Below are 20,972 nucleotides of genomic sequence, written 5' to 3' on the forward strand. Positions count from 1 at the left end.
AAGAATGCCGATCGATGTTACGTATTGATCTGCAGTGTGATACGTGTGCTCAAAGCCGACTTTTGGGGGTTTTGGCAGATGTTCCTGGACCTCCAGTAAATCCGAGGGTTACAGACACCACCAAGACCACCGCCACTCTTAACTGGGGAAAACCACTGGATAATGGCGGGCTCGATGTCACCGGTTACGTGATCGAGCACAGAAAGGAAGGAACAGAAGACTGGGTCAAGGACACGCCGTCGTCTGCGCTGAGAATCACAGAGTTTGTTGTTCCTGGCCTTGAAAACGCCAGCAAATACCACTTCAGAATCAGCGCGGTTAATGCTAAGGGCACGGGTGATCCTGCTGAAACGGCCGATCTGGTTGAGGTCGCGGAGCGCGCGGCTGAACCCGATTTGGAATTGGACATGGAGCTCAGGAGGACTCTTGTCGTCAGGGCCGGTTGTTCCATTCGCCTCTTTGTGCCCATCAAGGGACGCCCTACGCCGACCGTGACCTGGACCAAGGAGAACGGTCCCGTGCCGCGTGCCGTCATCGACAGCACCGAGTCGTTTACAATGCTGATCGTTCCCGAAAGTGCGAGGATCGATGGCGGTAAATATGAGCTCACCCTCGAAAACGCTGCTGGAAAGAAGACGGCAAACATTCACGTGAGAGTTTTGGATTCCCCCGGGCCGCCTCTCAACCTCAAAGCGGTCCATATAGATCAGGAATCGATTGCCCTTCAGTGGGAGACGCCTCTCATCGACGGCGGCGCCAGGATCACAAATTACATTATCGAAAAGAGAGAATCAACTCGCAAGGCTTTTGCCACCGTTGTGACAAACTGTCCCACGACTTCGGTCAAAATCGGCGATCTGGGCGAAGGCTGCGAATACTACTTCAGAGTGTCTGCCGAGAACGAGTTTGGCGTCGGTGAAGCCGTTGAAACTCCCGATCCTATTCGGGCCTCCCAGGCACCGAGTCCTCCAGAAAGCCTAATTCCAACCGACATCACCAAGAACTCTGTGAGCCTGGCTTGGACCAAACCCAAGCACGATGGCGGAAGCAGGCTAACGGGATATGTCCTCGAAGCCCAGAAGAGAGGAACCGATCAGTGGGCCCACGTCACGAGCCTCAAGAACATGGACTTCACGGTGAAGAATCTCAATGAGAATGAAGAATACACCTTCCGTGTGATGGCGGTCAACCACTCGGGAAGAAGCGCGCCACGCGAGAGCAAGCCGATCATTGTCAAGGATTCGACCTCCCTGCCGGAGTTTGACCTGCGCGGTGTGTGTCAGTCAACTGTCATCGCTAAAGCTGGAGACAACATCAGGGTTGAAATTCCTGTGATGGGGCGCCCCCGGCCGGCGGTCACCTGGCAGAAGGACGGAAACTCGTTGAGGCTCACCCAGAGGACCAACGTGGAGACGACCGCCGCGACGGTTGTCCTGGCCATCGGTGAATGCACCAGAGCGGACAGCGGAGTGTATACCGTGACCGCGAGGAACATTGTCGGTTCTGCGATCGACAACATCTTTGTCAAAGTGCACGATGTTCCGGGCCCACCCAAAGGACCGATTACGATGACCGAAATATCTCGTAACTATTGTGTTTTTGCATGGGATGCTCCGGAGAACGACGGCGGTGTTCCAATTACCAATTACGTGGTTGAGATCAGAGACACCACCACGCAGACTTGGACGGAGCTGACTTCCGTGGCCATTCGTACCTCGTTTAAAGCCACGCGCTTAACTACTGGCTCAGAGTACCAGTTCAGAGTGAAGGCCAAGAACCGATATGGCGCAGGACCTCCCATAACCTCGGAGTCAGTCGTGGCTGCCTATCCGTTCAAAGTTCCCGGACCGCCTGGCACGCCGCATGTTGTGGCGTTCACCAAGGACTCCATAACAATTGGCTGGAATGAACCCGTTTCCGATGGTGGAAACGAAGTCATCGGATACCACGTGGAGAGAAAAGAGCGAAGCAGCATCATGTGGCAAAAAATCAGCAAGGGTCTTGTGAAAGGAAACGTACTCAAATCCACCGGGCTTGAAGACGGAGCCGCCTACGAGTTTCGCGTGATGGCGGAAAACATGGCTGGAATTGGCAAGCCCAGCAAAGCCTCCGACGCGATAATGGCCTTGGACCCCGTGGATCCCCCGGGGCAACCCGTGCCTGTTTTTACTGCCAAAAATGTGATCACCATCAAGTGGACAAAGCCCGAGTACGATGGCGGCTTCAAAATCACTGGCTACACGGTGGAGAAGAGAGAACTTCCCGCCGGTCGCTGGATCCGAGCAAACTTCACTAACATCATTGAGACAACGTTCACCGTCAGCGGATTGACTCAAGATGCGGTGTATGAGTTCCGTGTCATGGCCAGAAACTCGGCAGGAGCTGTGAGTGGACCGTCGGAGCCCTCTGACCCCATCACGTGCACGGATAGCATCGTTGAGCCGCGCATCATGGTGGACGCCATCTTTAAGGATGTGGTTTTGCTGAGGGCGGGAGAGTCCTTCAAGCTGGAAGCTGACATTTCGGGTCAACCGACCCCATCCATGGTTTGGACCAAGGATGGGAAAGAGGTTGAGAACACACTGAAACTGGACGTGAAGTTCAATGAAATGGCAACCACACTGAGCAACAAAGACTCCGTCAGATCCGATGGAGGGGAATTCGTTTTGACTGCCGCAAACGTCGGTGGCATTTCCAAGCACATCTTCAGAGTGAAGGTACTGGATAGACCCGGCCCACCATTCGGACCTCTGAGGGTGTCAAATGTCACAGCTGACAATTGCTTACTAACTTGGGCCCCGCCGCTAGATGACGGTGGCGGCAAGATTGAAGGATACGTCGTTGAGAAGCGGGAGTCAAGCAGACTTGTTTGGACACACGTTGCTTCAGACCTGCAGGCGACAGAGTATAAAGTGACCAAGCTTCTTCAAGGAAACGAGTACATCTTCAGAGTTATGGCCGTGAACAGATTTGGTTCGGGTGAACCTCTTGAGTCAGAGCCCATTCTTGCTGAGAATCCCTACAAGGTTCCCGATGCGCCTGAGAATCCCCAGGTCACTGCTGTCACCAAAGATTCAATGGTCGTTGTGTGGCAGGCGCCAAAGAGTGATGGTGGAACACCAATCACAAACTACAACATTGAAAGGAAAGACCGGGCAGGCCACCGCTGGGTCAAGTGCAACAAGAGGAAGGTGCAAGATCTGCAATTCAAGGCAACAAGTCTGATTGTTGGCCATGAATATGAATTTAGGATCATTGCGGAGAATGCCGCCGGTCTCAGTGCACCGAGCCTCTCCAGTCCGTTCTACAAGGCCACCGACACCTTGTACAAACCGGGGCCTCCGTGCAACCCCAGAATCCTGGACACGACCAAGTCATCTATTACCGTGGCCTGGAACAAACCGGCCTATGATGGAGGCTCTGACATCACTGGTTACCTTGTTGAGAAGTGTATCCCCTCAGACAAGGAGGAGGAGGAGGAGTGGACAATTGTGACCCCAAAGGAAGGACTCCTCGCCACCTCATTCACAATCGTCAATCTGACCGAGGGTCAGGAGTATAAAATCAACATCTCTGCTGTTAACGGCGAAGGAATTGGCGAACCCGCATCCGTACCCGGCAACGCCAAGGCCGAGGACAGACTCCTCCCCCCAGACCTCGATTTGGACGCAGAACTCTGCAAGGTGGTCACCCTCCGAGCTCGCTGCACACTTAGACTGTTTGTTCCTATCAGAGGCAGGCCCGCTCCCCAGGCTAAGTGGACCAAAGAGGATGGCGAACCCGTCGAGAGAGCCACAATTGACACCACCACGTCGTACACGTCCCTCGTCATTGGAAATGTCAACAGATTTGACACTGGAAAGTATAACCTGACGGTGGAGAACAGCTCTGGCTCGAAGACAGTCACAGTCCAAGTCAGGGTTCTCGACACGCCCGGTGCTCCGCAGAATCTAAAGATTGACGGTGTGACAAATCGGTCGGTCACTCTAACTTGGGACCCGCCGGCAAACGACGGGGGGGCTAAGGTGAAGAACTACATCGTTGAAAAGCGCGAGTCCACAAGGAAGGCTTACGCCACAGTCAGCACCATGTGCCATCACACCACCTTTACTGTCGAGCAGCTCCTGGAAGGATGCAACTATTACTTCAGAGTTTTGGCAGAGAACGAATACGGCATTGGCCTGCCTATTGAGACCGGCGAGTCAGTTAAAGTCTCCGAGAAACCCCAGCCTCCGGGCAAAATCAGTCTGAAGGACGTTACGAAGAATAGTGTCACACTCTCGTGGGAAAAGCCGGAGCATGACGGCGGAAGCAGAATCGGCTGTTACGTTGTGGAGGTCCAACCTAAGGGTGTGGAGAAGTGGACACAGGCTGTGATCGTGAAAGAAACGGAAGCCTCCGTTGGTGGCCTCAATGCCGGTGAAGAATACATGTTCCGCGTCGCGGCGAGAAACGACAAGGGAACAAGTGACCCTCGACAAATAGGCGTGCCTGTCATTGTGAAGGACCTTGTCATTTCACCCGCTGTCAAAATGTTGTTCAGCACATTCAGCGTGTTGGCAGGTGAAGATCTGACAGTCGAGGTTCCTTACGTCGCCCGTCCCAAAGCAGCTGTCTCCTGGCTCAAAGACGGACAGCCACTCAAGAGAACGACCAGAGTAAACTTTGGTGCGACGGACGCGATGTTAAACCTAAGCATAAAAGAGGCTTCCAAAGATGACTTTGGACATTATCACGTTACCGTTGGCAACGCAGCGGGCGAGTCGACGGCAGACATCAACGTCGTCGTGCTGGACAAGCCTGGCCAGCCAGGTGGTCCAGTTCAAGTCGAAGAGGTCACGTCTGACAGCGTGACCATTTCCTGGAGCCCACCGGCGTATGACGGCGGGTGCACAATCAAAAACTACATTGTGGAAAAGAGAGACACGTCCACAACTCACTGGATGATGGTGTCGCCAAAACTGGCAAGGACCAAAGTCAAAGCAGGCCGATTGAAGACTGGCTCAGAATACCAATTTAGGATCGCAGCAGAGAACAGATACGGCAAGGGCCCGGTTCTTCAGTCGGAGACCATTGTGATTCAGTATCCATTCAAGCTTCCAGGACCACCAGGAACACCCTCCATTGCAATGTGCACAAAGGACAGCATGGTGGTGGCATGGAATGAACCTGTCAACGACGGAGGCAGTGCTATCTTGGGCTACCATCTGGAGCGCAAGGAGAGAACCAGCATCCTCTGGGTCAAACTGAACAAATCACTCATTAGGGACCAAACCTTCAAGACCACGGGCCTCGAACCAGGAATGGAGTATGAGTACAGAGTTTATGCCGAAAACATTGTGGGCATCGGCAAAGTCAGCAAGGTGTCAGAAGGTCACGTCGCCAGAGATCCTTGCGACCCTCCAGGTACACCTGAGGCAACCCGGATTACGAGGGATTCGGTTGACATCGCTTGGACAAAGCCAGAGTATGACGGTGGTGCCAAGATCACAGGCTACACAGTGGAGAAGAAGGAGCTTCCCGAAGGCCGCTGGTTGAAGGCTAACTTCACTAATATCCTAGAGACAGAATATGTCGCAACTGGACTCGTGCAGGATCAACAGTATGAGTTCCGCGTTATTGCCAGGAATGCCGCCGGTGTTTTCAGTCTCCCCTCTTATAGCACCGGCCCCATCACAGCCAGGGATGAGATTGAGCCCCCTCGTATCAGCATTGACCCAGAGTACACGCAGGCCGTTGTGGTGAAAGCCGGAGACAATTTTAGGATTGACGCAAATGTCCACGGCAAACCTTTGCCCTCCATCACCTGGCTGAAAGGAGAGCAGGAAATGGGAAACACAATCCACAGAGAGATTAAGAACACAGCAACCTATGCCTGCGTCGCTATCAAGGAAGCGAAACTTTCCGACGGCGGCGCCTATACTCTGCTGCTGAGAAATCCAGGAGGAGAAAAGGCTGTACAGGTGAATGTGGTCGTTTTGGATAAACCCGGCGAACCGCAAGGGCCACTGACTGTCACAGATATCACAAAAGACCAATGCTGTCTTTCATGGAAAGCCCCGATACAAGACGGAGGTAGCAAAATATCCCACTACAGCGTGGAGAGGAGAGAAACCAGCAGACTCATCTGGACTATTGTGGATCCAAAAGTACTGAACACCTGCCACAAGGTCACAAAGCTTCTGGAAGGAAATGAGTACATCTTCAGAGTGCATGCTATCAATGAATTTGGTAGTAGTGCGCCGCTTGTATCTGAGCCAGTCATTATCAAAGATCCTTACACAGCCCCTGGATCGCCCAAAGGCTTAGAGATTGCAGATGTGAAAAAGGATTCGATGGTGCTCACATGGGAGGCTCCCAATGAGGATGGAGGCAGTCCCATCACCACATACGTCATTGAAAAGCATGACAAAGAAGGTGTCCGGTGGATTCGGTGCAACAGGCAAGCCGTGTTAGATTTGACTTTCAAGGTCACGGGGCTCCTGGAAAGCCACAGTTACGAATTTAGGGTTGCAGCAGAGAATTCTGTGGGTGTCGGCGAGCCGACTTCACCGACGGTATACTACAAAGCCCTTGATCCTGTCTTCAGGCCCGGCCCGCCACAGAACCCCAGAGTTATCGACACAACCAAATCTTCAGTGTTTCTGTCATGGAGCAAGCCTCTCTTTGACGGTGGCTCAGAGATCCAGGGATACATCGTGGAGTGCTGCGCCTCCACGGGGCAAGTCGCAGCCGCCGAGGCGCAGATTGACGCTCCGGCTGCAGAGGTGCCTGGCCCAGATGCGCCTGCAGAGGATTGGCTGACGTGCACGCCGCCAACAGGTGTCAGAAAGACCAAGTTTGAGGTTTTAAACCTGAAAGAAAATCAAGCTTACAAATTTAGAGTGTGCGCTAGCAACAAGGTTGGGATTGGCGAACATGCCGATGTCGCCGGAGCAGTTGTTACCCAGGACAGAGCGGATGAACCGGACCTTGACATCGACCCGGAACTGAGAAAGATTGTGACAATTAAGGCCGGACTTTCACTGAGACTCTTTATTCCAATCAAGGGAAGACCCACCCCAAGCATTAAGTGGGACAAAGACGATGCTCCACTTCAGGAGAAGGCTCAAGTTGAAGTGACCAGCAGTTATACGGCCCTCGTGATCGACCAGATGAACAGAGCCGATAGTGGGAAATACACAATCACTGCCGAGAATTCGAGTGGAACCAAATCTGCATTTGTCGTCGTTCGGGTTCTGGACACACCGAGCGCGCCTGGAAAGCTGACCGTGAAAGAAATTACAAGCCAGTCCGTGACCCTCGCTTGGGAAGTACCTCTTTTGGACGGTGGATCCAAAATCAAAAACTACATTGTGGAAAAGAGAGAGAGCACCCGCAAAACGTATGCTGCCGTGGTAACAAATTGCCATGCTCTGTCGTGGAAGATTGAGCCACTGCAGGAGGGTTGCAGTTATTACTTCAGAGTTCTTGCCGAGAATGCGTATGGTATTGGGCTGCCCGCCGTGACCGTTGACCCCCTCAAGGTCTCGGAGGTGCCGCAGGCTCCCAGGAGCTTGACTGTTACAGATCAAACAAATACAAGCATCTCTCTGGCCTGGGAAAGTCCAGAATATGACGGCGGAAGCAGAGTCATCCAGTACTTGCTTGAGGTACAGCTTAAGGGCCAAGAGAAGTGGTCTGGGGTTAACACATACAAAACAATGGAGGCGACCGTTTGCAATCTCAACCCAGGGGAGGAATACTTGTTCCGAGTTTTCGCACTAAACGACAAGGGCAAAAGTGACCCCAGAGTCCTCTCTGGCCACGTCATTGCAAAGAACTTGACGTTTGAGCCCGATGTTCGGCCTACTTTTAGCAGCTACAGCGTCCATGTCGGTAAAGATCTAAAAATTGAAGTGCCGATCTTTGGACGCCCCAAACCAGCACTGGCTTGGACGAAAGATGGAGCACCTTTGAAGTTCACCACCAGAGTGAACACCCACAGCACTCAGACTCATGCAAGTCTGAGCATTAAGGAGGCAGCAGGTGACGACGGAGGCATGTACTGCGTCAGTGCCGCTAACTCCGCTGGAAAGAAAGAAGCCACCATTGAGGTCATAGTACTTGACAAGCCTGGCGCCCCGTCTGGCCCAGTGAGATTTGATGAAATTACAACGAGTAGCGTGACCATTTCATGGGATCCACCAAAACACAATGGCGGTTGTCAGATTTCAAACTACATTGTGCAAAAAAGAGAGACCGTAACGACAACATGGGAAAATGTCAATAATAACTGTGCCAGAACCACAATCAAAGTGCCCAGGTTGAAGACTGGAGCCGAGTACCAGTTCAGGATCATTGCTCAAAACCGGTACGGGAAGAGTCATGGCCTCGATTCGTCTCCTGTCGTTGCTCAGTACCCATACAGAGAACCTGGCCCGCCGGGCACGCCATTCATCTCCTCTCTCTCAAGAGATCACCAGATGGTGGAGTGGCACGAGCCCATCTCGGACGGGGGCAGTCCGGTCCTCGGCTACCATCTCGAAAGAAAGGAGAGGAATAGTATTTTGTGGGTCAAGATTAACAAGACGCTCATTCATGAGACGAGTTACAAGAGCCACCCCTTAGAGGAAGCCACCGAGTATGAATACAGGGTGTCCGCTGAAAATATCGTGGGCATCGGACGGTGGAGTAAGGTTTCAGAGGGTTGCGTGGCCAGAGACCCGTGCGATCCTCCCGGTACACCGGAAGCTATCCACGTGACCAAAGATGCCATTACTATCCAGTGGACTAAACCGGAATATGATGGTGGCAGTCACATCACCGGCTACCTTGTGGAAAGGCGTGACTTGCCAGAAGGCCGTTGGGTCAAGGCAAACTTCACCAATGTGATTGAGACCCAGTTCACGGCCACTGGCCTCACGGAAAATTCCAAATATGACTTCAGAGTCGTGGCCAAAAATGCCGTCGGCACTGTCAGCAAGCCATCGTTCAACAGCGGGCCAATCGCTGCGAGCGACAGCATTGAGGCTCCTCAGTTCTCCGTTGACCCTGCATTCACGAAGACCGTCGTCATCAATGCTGGGGAGACGTTCAAACTGGACGCAGATGTTCGTGGGAAACCACCGCCGGCAATGCAGTGGTTCAAGGATGACGCTCCACTCGAAAATACGCTCAGGCTTGACTTAAGAAATACAGAAACTCATGCGCTCGTTGTCATTAAGGACTGTACGAGAGCCGACAGTGGAATGTACGCACTCCAGCTAAGCAACGAGGCAGGCACGGAAACTGTGCCTTTCAAAGTGTTGGTCTTGGACAAACCGAGCCCCTGCGAGGGACCCCTTCACGTAGCTGGCGTAGCCGAGGATAGATGCTCGTTAGTGTGGCGCGCTCCTTTACACGACGGGGGGAATCCCATCACGCATTACGTCATTGAAAGAAGAGAGACCGGCCGTCTGGCTTGGACTGTTGTTTCTTCCAGCTGCACCACCACATGCTACAAAGTCACCAACTTGTTGGAAGGTAACGAGTACACGTTCCGTGTTATGGCGGTCAACAATTATGGCGCGAGCAGCCCCTTGGAGTCTGGTGCGGTCATCATGAAGACACCGTTTGTTGTTCCTGGTCCACCTCACATTGAGGACGTAACCGACATTACCCATGACGGCATGACTGTCGCTTGGACTGCCCCGGAGTCTGACGGTGACAGTGCAATTACTAATTACGTTGTTGAAAAGAAGGATAGAGCGGGAATTAAGTGGACCAGATGCAACAGACAGAAAGTCACCGACCTTTCCTTCAGAGTGACAGGCCTAACCACCGGCCATGAGTACGAGTTCAGAGTGGCTGCTGAGAATGTCGTCGGCTTGGGAGAGCCCAGTCTACCGAGCTCGTACTGTAAGGCTTGCGATCCTAAATACAAACCCGGGTGCCCTGCATACGTCAACGTCGTCGACTCCACACGGAGCTCAATCACGGTGTCGTGGGGCAAGCCATTGTCTGACGGTGGCAGCGCCATTCTGGGATATATTGTTGAAGTCTGCAAGGCTGAGCAAGAAGAATGGACCATGGTTACTCCCCCCACCGGCTTGCGTGTTAACAAATATGAGATCCCCAAGCTGACAGAGAGTCAGGAATATAAGATCCAGGTGTGCGCTCTGAACAAACTTGGAGTTGGTGAGCCAGCCGTTCTTGCAGGAACCGCGAAACCAGAGGAACGGCATGAGCCACCGCAGATCCACTTGGATTCCGAGCTGAGGAAGGGAATATCCGTGAAGGCCGGGGGATCGGTTCGGATCCACGTCCCATTCAAGGGCAGACCAACGCCCGAGATTAAGTGGCTTAAGGATGAGACAAACCTAACCGAAAAGGCGTTGGTGGAAAAGGGTCTTGTCTTCACGCAGCTGTCCATTGACTCTTGTGACAGATGCGATTCAGGAAAATACACTCTGACCCTGACCAACAGCAGTGGGTCCGTGTCAGAGTTTGTTACTGTTAAAGTCCTTGATACGCCTGGACCCCCGCAAAACCTTGTAGTGAAAGACATCAAGAAGGACTCGATCACTCTCGGTTGGGATGCACCTCTAATCGATGGAGGTTCTAAAATTAAGAACTACGTCATTGACAAGCGTGAATCGACCCGGAAGGCCTATGCAAATGTCTCGACCAAATGTACGACGACAACATTCAAGGTTGGGAACTTGATCGAGGGTGCCCTGTATTACTTCAGAGTCATGGCTGAGAATGAATACGGTGTCGGCCAGGCAAATGAAACCAAGACGGCTTCAAAGGCGTCCGAGGTACCGCTCCCCGTCGGGAACGTCTCCCTGGTCGACGTCACCAAAGCCAGCGTGTCACTGGCCTGGGAAAAACCTGAGCATGACGGAGGTAGCAGGATTGCCGGCTACCTCATTGAGATGCAGGCCAAGGGGACAGATAAGTGGGGTGTTGCTGCAAACACAAAGACATGCGAGGGCACTGTCGCAGGCCTCACGAGCGGTATGGAATATCTGCTCCGTGTTATTGCCTACAACGAGAAGGGAAAGAGTGAGCCAAAGGCACTTGTGGCACCCGTTGTTGCCAGCGACATGACCTTGGATCCAAGCATTCAAATGCAGTTCGACACTTACAGCGTGCTAGCAGGAAAAGAGCTGACCTTGGCATTTCCTGTGCTTGGCAGGCCCAAACCTAGAGTCACCTGGACAAAGGATGGTCAGGTTCTGAAGGTGACCTCCAGAGTCAACATCGTGAACACTCTTACAACGACCGGTATTCAGATCACTGAAGCGTGCAAGGAGGATTTTGGAAAGTACTCCATTACGGCAAGCAACGCGGTGGGCACGTTCATTGCTCACGTGGACATAATTATTCTTGATAAGCCAGGTCCACCGAGTGGTCCACTGAAAGTTGTTGAGGTGAGTAACACCTTTGTCCACCTCTCATGGGAGCCCCCAGAGTACAAGGGTGGATGCCAGGTGAAGCATTATATCATAGAAAAGCGAGAGACCACTGGCAATACGTGGCAGCCGGTCACCACACAGCTAGCTAGGACAGCTTTCAAAGTGACCAAGTTGAAAACGGGTGCAGAATACCAGTTCAGGGTCATGGCTGAAAACCGATACGGAAAAGGCCCCCCTCTGGACTCCAAGGCGATTGTTATACAGTACCCATATAAACCACCAGGCCCCCCCGGGACACCGCACGTCAAATCTGCAACCAAGGAGATGATGCTCATCGAATGGAACGAGCCCGTCATCGACGGGGGAAGTGCTGTGATCGGATACCACGTAGAGAGCAAAGAGAGGACCAGTATCCTGTGGAACAAACTGAACAAGACGCTCATCGCCGACACTCAGTTCAAGATCTGTAATCTGGAAGAAGGAATTGGATACGAGTTCCGAGTTTATGCTGAAAATATCGTGGGCGTCGGCAGATGCAGTAAAGCCTCAGAGTCCTTTGTCGCTCGTGATCCATGTGACCCGCCTGGTGCTCCAGAGGCTGTCGCTATTTCTAAAACCTTCATAAAGATCAGGTGGACAAAGCCTCAGTATGATGGCGGCAGCAAAGTCAATGGCTACATTGTCGAAAAGAGAGACCTCGCCTCCCCTGACGGGCGTTGGGTCAGAGAAAACTTTACAAACATCATGGAGACCGAGTATGACATCAGCGGTCTGACAGAAAACGAGCAATATGAATTCCGGGTTATTGCCAGAAATGCAGCCGGCGTCTTCAGCCAGCCCTCTGACAGCTCTGGACCTATAACCGCGACCGATGAAATTGAGCCACCGAGGGCCTCGATGGACCCCAAGTACAAGGATGTTATTGTTGTCAATGCTGGAGAGCATTTAACTCTTGAGGCCGACATCCACGGAAAACCAATTCCTGATGTGGTCTGGCTCAAGGAAGGCAAGGAAATGGACAGAGCTCTGCGCATCGAAGTGAAAAACACGACCAAATGTGCTGCCATGACTATTAAGGACGTGACCAAATTGGACAGTGGGCACTATGAACTTGTGCTCAAAAACCCGGGTGGCACAAAAATCTTCCCCATCACAGTCAAAGTCCTTGACAAACCAGGAAAACCCACAGGACCCTTGAAGGTGACAGGAATCATGGCTGACAGATGTACCCTCGCCTGGTCTGAGCCATCCCTGGATGGTGGTGCTAACATCACTCGCTATATCCTGGAGAAGCGAGAGACCAGCAGTCTATCCTGGACAGTGGCTGCCGCCAATATTCAGGGTCTCTATTACAAGCTTACAAACCTTCTCGCAGGGAACGAATACATTTTGAGAGTCAAGGCTGTTAACAAGTATGGCGTTGGTGATAGTCTTGAGAGCGAGCCCATCGTCGCACGCAATCCCTACAAACCGCCTAGCGCTCCGGGAACACCAGAGGCAAGTCGGATCACAAAAGATTCCATAGTTCTGTCGTGGTCGGCTCCAGAACAGACCGGTGGGGCAGACATAGCAGGCTATCACCTGGAGAAACGTGACAAGGACAGTGTCCGGTGGACGAAGTGCAACAGGCAAAAACTGACAGACACTCACTTCAAAGTGACGGGACTGATGGCTGATCGCTTTTATGAGTTCCGCGTTGCAGCTGAGAACGAGGCTGGAGTTGGAGACCTCAGTGAACTGTCCCTACTTTACAGAGCTTGCGATGCCACAAAACCCCCAGGGCCCCCACACCATCCCAAGGTGACGGACTACACAAAGTCCTCCGTCTCACTTTCCTGGGGCAAGCCTGACTTTGATGGCGGTGCCTATATCAAGGGCTACATAGTGGAAATGCGAGAGCACACACCAGTTCCAGAATCAAAAGAGGAAGTAGAATTTGCCCCGGCAGTGGACACACCGGTCGAAAAAGAGTGGGCCGTATGCACGCCGCCCTCCGGCATTCAGGCTACTAAACTGACTGTCACGGACCTAAAAGAATCTGAAGAATATCAGTTCCGTGTCTGCGCCATAAACTCAGAGGGAGTGGGCGAGGCCGCTTACGTCCACGGCACGGTGGTTGCTGTGGACAGGCTCGAAGCACCGGAGATTGAACTTGATGCTGATCTCAGAAAGGTGGTGTCTGTACGTGCTGGTGGTACATTGCGTCTGTTTGTCACCATCAGAGGAAGGCCAGAGCCGTCTGTAAAATGGGAAAAAATTGACGGTACTCTCACAGGTCGGGCCGTAATTGACACCACCAGCTCATACACCATGGTTGTGATTGACAACGTGAACCGGTGGGACAGTGGCAAATACTCGCTCACCTTGGAGAACAGCAGTGGCTCAAAGTCTGCCGTTGTCTCCGTCAGAATTTTGGACACTCCAAGCGCACCGCAGAACTTGACAGTGAAGGATCTCAAAAAGGATTCGGTGAGGCTTGCCTGGGAGACGCCACTCACCGACGGTGGGTCTAAAATCACCAACTACATCGTTGAGAAGAGGGAGTCTGTGCGTAAGGCCTACACGACTGTCACCAGCAACTGCACAGCCAACACATTCCTGATCAAAGAGTTGCCAGAGGGTGGCATTTTCTACTTCAGGGTTTGTGCCGTGAATGAGTACGGCCAAGGAGTGATGGTCGAAACCAAAGAAATCAAAGTGTCTGAGGTGCCCCTGCCGCCAAGCAATTTAACCGTGGTTGATGTGACGAAAAGCAGCGTTTCACTCTCATGGGACAAACCCGCACACGATGGTGGCAGTAAGGTCATCTGCTACAACGTGGAATTCAAGCCCAAGACCGGTGAAAAATGGGGCACGGCCAGCACAGTCAAGGTGAGAGAGGCAACCGTTCCTAACCTGACTCCCAACGAAACCTATCTGTTCAGAGTTGTGGCAATCAACGAGAAGGGAAAGAGTGAGCCGAAGGAGCTCGGTTTGCCCGTGGTCGCAAAGGATGTGGCGATTGAGCCATCGGTCAACTTGTTATTCACAACATACAGCGTCAAGGCCGGAGATGACCTGGCCATCGAGGTTCCATTGAGAGGCAGGCCGAAGCCTGTCGTCTCATGGAAGAGGGACGGTCTTCCTGTGAAGCAAACCCCTTCGGTTACAATCTTAAACACGGCGACCTCATCCAAGATTCTCATTAAACAGGCCGCCAGGGAGCATGTCGGAAAGTATGAGATCACCCTGGCCAACACTGCCGGAACGGTCACCTCGCAACTCGGCGTAGTTGTCCTGGATAAGCCGAGTCCGCCGACGAGCATTCGGGTGGAGGCCGTGACCTCTGACGCCATCACGCTTTCCTGGTCTCCACCGGATTACGATGGCGGCTGCTCCATCAGCAACTATATCGTCGAGAAGAGAGACACCACCACGCAAGAGTGGCAAATGGCGGCAAGCAGCGTGGCCAGAACCGCTTACAAGGCCGGCCGCCTGACGCACGGGGCGGAATACCAATTCCGCATCTATGCAGTCAACCGCTACGGAAAGAGCGCGCATTTGGATTCTCCCGCGATTACAGCGCAATACAACTTTAAGCAACCCGGACCCCCGTCCACACCAGCAGTTAAGATTGCCACCAAGTCTTATATGGTGGTGACCTGGAACGAGCCTGTCAATGACGGGGGAAGTTCCGTTCTTGGCTATCACCTCGAGCGGAAGGAGCGCGCCAGCATTCTCTGGACCAAGTTGAACCGAGGAATGATCAAGGATACCGAATACAAAGTCAGCGGAATAGACGACGGTGTGCTGTATGAATATCGCGTCTACGCTGAAAATGTCGCTGGCATCGGTAAATGCAGTAAGCCCTCCGAAGCCGTCGCGGCGAGAGATCCGTGCGATCCTCCGGGAACCCCCGTTGTCACCGCTGTGAGCCGAACATCCGTGTCCTTGTCGTGGGACAAACCAGAGTATGACGGAGGCGCCAAGGTTTCCGGGTACATCGTTGAACATCGGGATCTTCCAGAAGGTCGCTGGACAAGGTGCAATTTCACCAATGTGCCTGAGACTCACTACCAGGTGACGGGCCTGACAGAGGACAGCCAATATGACTTCCGCGTGATCGCCAAGAACGCGGTGGGATTGTTCAGCGAACCCTCCGAAAACACTGGGCCCGTCACAGTCAAGGACGATGTGGAGCTGCCGCGGATTATGATGGATGTCAAATACAGAGAAACAGTATTTGTGAAAGCAGGAGAAACTTTGAAAATTCATGCCGACATCGGAGGCCGCCCTGCGCCCGTCGTTGCCTGGAGCAAAGACGGCAGCGAGATTGTGCTCAGAGCCAGAATCCAGGTCATTTCCACGGATACCAGTACCTCGGTGATTGTGAAAGACTGTATCAGAAGAGATTCGGGCCAATACTTACTCACGCTACAGAACATTGCTGGGACAGTTAGCATGCCAATCAATTGCGTGATCCTGGATAAATCAGGCCCCCCGGCGGGACCTCTCCAGATCACAGGTCTCACGGCTGAGGAATGCACTCTGTCATGGGGTCCGCCTCAGGAGCCAGGTGGTGCTGAGATCACACACTATGTTGTTGAGAAGCGCGAGACTAGCCGCTTGGCCTGGACACTAGTGAAGGACAACGTCACCAAAACCTACTTTACCGTCAGAGGACTGCTGAAGGGCAATGAATACACCTTCCGGGTTTTGGCCATGAACAAGCATGGAAGCGGTGAGGCTTTGGAGAGTGAGCCTGTCAAGGTCACCGACCCGTACACTTTTGCCACAGCTCCCCTCAACGTTGACGTCACCGACATCACTGGAGACTCAATGACCCTCACGTGGTGCAAACCGATGAGTGACGGAGGGAGTCCCATCACCGGCTACGTGATTGAGCGCCGGGAGAAGACCGGCATGCACTGGATCCGTGTCAATCGAGACGCAGTCGCCGAATGTACGACGGTAGCGACCAAACTGCGTCAGGGGTGCGAGTATGACTTCAGGGTCTATGCTGAAAATGCCGCTGGGCTGAGCCCTCCGAGTGAAACCTCCGCTTCGTTCAGAGCGGTCGATCCTCTGGCCGTTCCCGTTTCTCCGTCCAAGCCCAAGATTGTGAATTCAACCAAGGACAGTGTGTCCATTGCTTGGAAACCACCTAGTGATAACGGAGGCGCTCCCGTTCTTGGATATAGTGTAGAATACAGGTCCCACGTTCGCAAACCAGTACCGGCGGTGGCGGAAGATGACGGGGAATATGAAGAAGGGGAAAAGGAGGAACCAGAGTCACCAGAAGAACTGCAGAGATGGGTTGAAGCCATTTCGCTTACCAAAAGCTTGGAGTTCACAGTCAGCGGACTCAAATCTGAGACGGAATATGAATTCTGTGTCCAAGCCATAAATAAAGTGGGCAGAAGTCCCCGCAGCCGCTGTTCTGATGTGGCTTTGGCGGTGGAAAGAACTGCAGAGCCGGCGTTCAATGTGGACATCGAGATGCGCAAAGTCCTTGTGGTTCAGCGCGGCGCAGCCTTTACCCTCAACGTTCCATTCAAAGGTAAACCCCTTCCCTCGGTGCAGTGGGCCAAGGAGGGCACAGACCTGAAGGTCAGAGGAACAATCGATTCAACAAACTCCAGCACTTCACTGACAATCGAAAAGTCGACAAGAAATGACTCGGGGGAATATTGTGTCAGTATTGAATCCCCGTTAGGAAAAGCAACATTACCCTTAGTTGTCAAGGTGCTTGACTCTCCCGGACCCCCGGTCAATGTCAAAGTTTCGGCAGTAACCAGGGACTCCGCAACCCTCGCTTGGGAAGCTCCTGAGAACGATGGCGGCGATGCAGTGAAGGCCTACCACGTTGAAAAGCGCGAGGCCAGTAAAAAGTCCTGGGTCTCTGTCACAACCAACTGCCACGCTTTGACGTACAAAGCGGAAGATCTGCTGGAAGGAGCCGTCTATTACTTTAGAGTCATCGGAGAGAACGAACATGGACTGGGAGTACCGCAGGAGGCGAAAGCTGGCACAAAAATAACAGGTAAGGTTCAGTCAGGTCACTTTTCACTTCACGATGCGCGCCAACTCTCTTTTCAATGGTCCGCTTCTGTGTCACAGAGGTGCCAAGCGTCCCCGCGAAACTCGGAGTCGCAAACGTCACAAAAGACAGCGTGACAATTGCCTGGACACGTCCCGAGTATGACGGTGGCAGTCGAGTGAAGGGTTACCTCATCGATGCTCTGGAGAAGGGCATGACCAAATGGGTCAAGTGCGCCACAGTGAGGACCACGAGCCACACGATAAAAAGCCTGAGAGAAGGCGCCGAGTACTTCTTCAGAGTGCGAGCTGAGAACCACGCTGGACTAAGCGAACCAAAAGAGATGATTGTGCCGGTTATCGTCAAGGAAGTTCACGGTACGTTACCTTATGTCTCTGTGAATGTCGGAAATGTTTCGCAATCGACAGCAAACCGCGGCGCGGCGATCGGTGCAACCCTATATTGTGAATGTACATGTGACGCCAAGTCTCGGCAGTAAAAAGGACGGCACTTTTGCTTTCCACGTTCCGTTTTCTTGAAGTTTGCCTTGCATTGCTCATCCAAGTCTTGCTTGAATTTCAACAGAAGCTCCTGAGTTTGATTTGAAGAACTACCCCAAGAATACGGTTTACGTCAGAGCTGGATCCGACCTGACCTTTGACCTACCACTGACTGGCAAGCCGATGCCTAAAGTGACTCTGTCCAAGAACAATGTTGTCATCAAGGGATCCAAAAGACTACTGACCGAAGTCACCCCCGACAGCTTAACGATCACCCTGAATGAAAGCGTGGCCAGTGACGCAGGAAAATACGAAGTAACCGCCTCCAACCCCGGCGGTGCCACCAAGATCTACATGAACTTCATTGTACTGGATAGACCCGGACCCCCTGTTGGACCTGTGGAGATCGGGGAGGTTGGAGAAACTACAGTGCACTTGAAATGGGCTGCGCCAGCGTATGATGGTGGCAGTCCCGTGACCAATTATGTCCTCCTGAAACGGGAAACGAGCACTCCTGCCTGGACAGAGGTGTCGACTAACATTGCGAGAAGCGAAATCAAGGCGACGAAGCTGACCAAAGGGGAGGAATATCAGTTCAGAATTAAGGCTCAGAACCGCTACGGTGTCAGCGACCACATTGACAGCAAGCCAGTTACGATCAAGCTTCCATTCAGTAAGTCAACGGGGCTTCGTCGATGACTTAGCCTTGACCGATTCACTGTTTCAAATGCGCCATTAACTCCAATTCTATCGTTTGAATTCCAGCCTTCCCCGGACCTCCGTCCACCCCTTGGGTTAGTTTTGTGTGTAGAGATAACGTGACCGTCTGCTGGAACGAACCGGTCAGCGACGGCGGCAATCCCGTGACCGGATACCACCTTCAGATGAAGGAACGGAGCAGCATCCTCTGGCAAAAGATCAATAAAACAGCAATACCGGGAAACCAGTTCCGGGTCACCAACATCTGCCCGGGTCTCATCTACGAGTTTAAGGTGGCAGCTGAAAATGCCGCCGGCATCGGAAAGATGAGCAAGACGTCCGAAGAGGTGCTGGCTATTGACGCATGTGGTGAGTAGTACTTCGCGTTCGTATGGTCGGGGCTTCCGTTTGCCCGTGGCGTAATCTGGCGCCCTTCTGTCTTCCCCACAACAGAGCCTCCCGCAAACGTCCACGTCACCGAAGTCACAAAGAACTCAGTCAGCCTCTCCTGGCAGAGGCCACCGTACGACGGTGGCAGTAAGATCACCGGCTACAGTGTGGAAAGGAGGGAAGCAGCCAGTGGCAGATGGGTGAAGGCCAACTTCACCAATATCCTGGAGATGGCCTTCACGGTGTCTGGGCTGAACCAGGACGAGTCTTACGAGTTCAGGGTGTTTGCAAAGAATGCCGTCGGCTCTGTCAGTAACCCTTCCCTAATTGCCGGCCCGGTCACTTGTATCGATGCACACGGTGAGCGCTCGCGTTCATTCCTTCTTGGGCCGCCGTCATTGGACGTGTGAAGAAACACGCGAGGCGTCGTGAACGTTGTCAATACTTTGTTGTGCAGGTGCTCCAGCCATTGACCTTCCTCCAGAGTATCTGGATGTGGTTCAGTACAAAGCCGGAACTTCCGTGAAAATCAGAGTGGGAATCATCGCCAAACCTCAGCCAAGGATTGAGTGGCTCAAAAATGGAAAGGAGCTTGTCGCTTCTTCTTCCTTGTGTGTGGAAAACACAACCGATTCGGCGGCCATCCTGATCAAGGATGCGACCCGCCGACACACCGGCTCGTATGAGATCAAGATAAAAAACAGCTTGGGCTCAGCGACCGCCTCGATTGCGGTCGAAATCCTCGGTATTCTGACAACATTGCTCCTTTTCTCGCGTTTGAAACGTTTCCTCTCCTCCTTCGGTTCTTTTTGCTGAATGCCGGCCCCTTTTCATCTCTCCTTAGACAAACCCGGACCCCCAGCCGGCAACATCAACTTTAACCTGATTACAGCCGACAGAATCACCTTCCGCTGGGAGCCTGTCTGTGAGGCCGACCAGGGCGGTTCCAAAGTGACGCACTACATCGTCGAGAGGCGCGAAACCAGCAGAGTGGTCTGGTCGACAGTCTCGGAGCGGCACGAGCAGACGTACATCTCCGTTGGCAAACTGGTGCGAGGAAATGAATACGTGTTCCGGGTCATGGCCGTGAACAAGTACGGCGTGGGAGAGCCGCTGGAGTCGGAGGCTGTCGTTGCCAAGAATGCTTTTGGTAAGCTTTGGAATGCAGGCCTGTTTTCACCGTCGGTTTCACAGTCGAGCGAGAGTTATCTTCTCCTGTCACCGGTCGTAAGAAACACAAAGGGATCACACATCTGCTCTTTCTGCGTTTTCATCAGTCACTCCGGGACAGCCGCATACGCCTGAGGTGAACATCATCGCTAAAACCACGATGGTGGTGGAATGGGAAAGCCCAGGTGTGGACGGGGGGAGCGCGGTTACCGGCTACTACTTGGAGAGGCGCGACAAAAAGAGTTTGCGCTGGATCCGAGTTTACAAAGACCCCATTCGTGACAACAAACAGACCGTCTACCATCTGACGGAAGGAAATGATTACCAGTATCGTGTCTGTGCCATCAACCAAGCTGGAGAAGGGCCCTTCTCTGATGTGTCCGACTTCTATCAGGCCGCAGATCCTGTCGGTAAGCGATCAGAGAGACCGGCTTCCAAAATGAGAATCGAAGACCGCCCGTGCCGACCGTGCCGTTTGCCGCGCAGATGCTCCAGACGAGCCCTGCAAGCTGAAGGTGATGGATTCTACAAAGACCTCGATCACATTGGGCTGGTCCAAGCCAGAGTGCAACGGAGGCAGCGAGGTGACCAGCTACATGGTGGAGAAACTTGTGGAGGGAGAGGAAGATTGGGCCATGGTTACCTCAAAGGGAGAGGTCAAGATGACCGAATATACTGTACATGACTTAAAGCCGGACGTTAACTACTTCTTCCGAGTTTCTGCCGTCAACTGCGCTGGCCGCGGGGAACCTCTGGAGATGACCGAGCCCGTACAGGCCAAAGATATCCTGGGTAAGTGACTTTGCAGACTTG

General features: G+C 52.9%; 1 protein-coding gene across 2 annotated transcripts in view; it reads left to right on the top strand.

The window, feature by feature from the left end:
• ttn.1 (titin, tandem duplicate 1) overlaps positions 1–20,972 on the top strand; it is an 83,186-nt gene that overhangs the window by 41,847 nt on the left and 20,367 nt on the right. For both annotated transcript variants that reach the window (XM_019895048.1, XM_019895124.1), the window contains 9 exons: positions 79–17,403; positions 17,481–17,777; positions 17,986–18,573; positions 18,666–18,968; positions 19,053–19,349; positions 19,447–19,734; positions 19,834–20,139; positions 20,267–20,569; positions 20,646–20,951. In XM_019895048.1, the coding sequence (XP_019750607.1) occupies positions 79–17,403; positions 17,481–17,777; positions 17,986–18,573; positions 18,666–18,968; positions 19,053–19,349; positions 19,447–19,734; positions 19,834–20,139; positions 20,267–20,569; positions 20,646–20,951 (20,013 nt within the window). The remainder of the gene's footprint in view (positions 1–78; positions 17,404–17,480; positions 17,778–17,985; positions 18,574–18,665; positions 18,969–19,052; positions 19,350–19,446; positions 19,735–19,833; positions 20,140–20,266; positions 20,570–20,645; positions 20,952–20,972) is intronic.

Source organism: Hippocampus comes, unplaced genomic scaffold, assembly GCF_001891065.2.
Source record: "Hippocampus comes isolate QL1 unplaced genomic scaffold, H_comes_QL1_v1.1 scaffold189, whole genome shotgun sequence".
NCBI classification, from domain to species: Eukaryota; Metazoa; Chordata; class Actinopteri; order Syngnathiformes; family Syngnathidae; genus Hippocampus; species Hippocampus comes.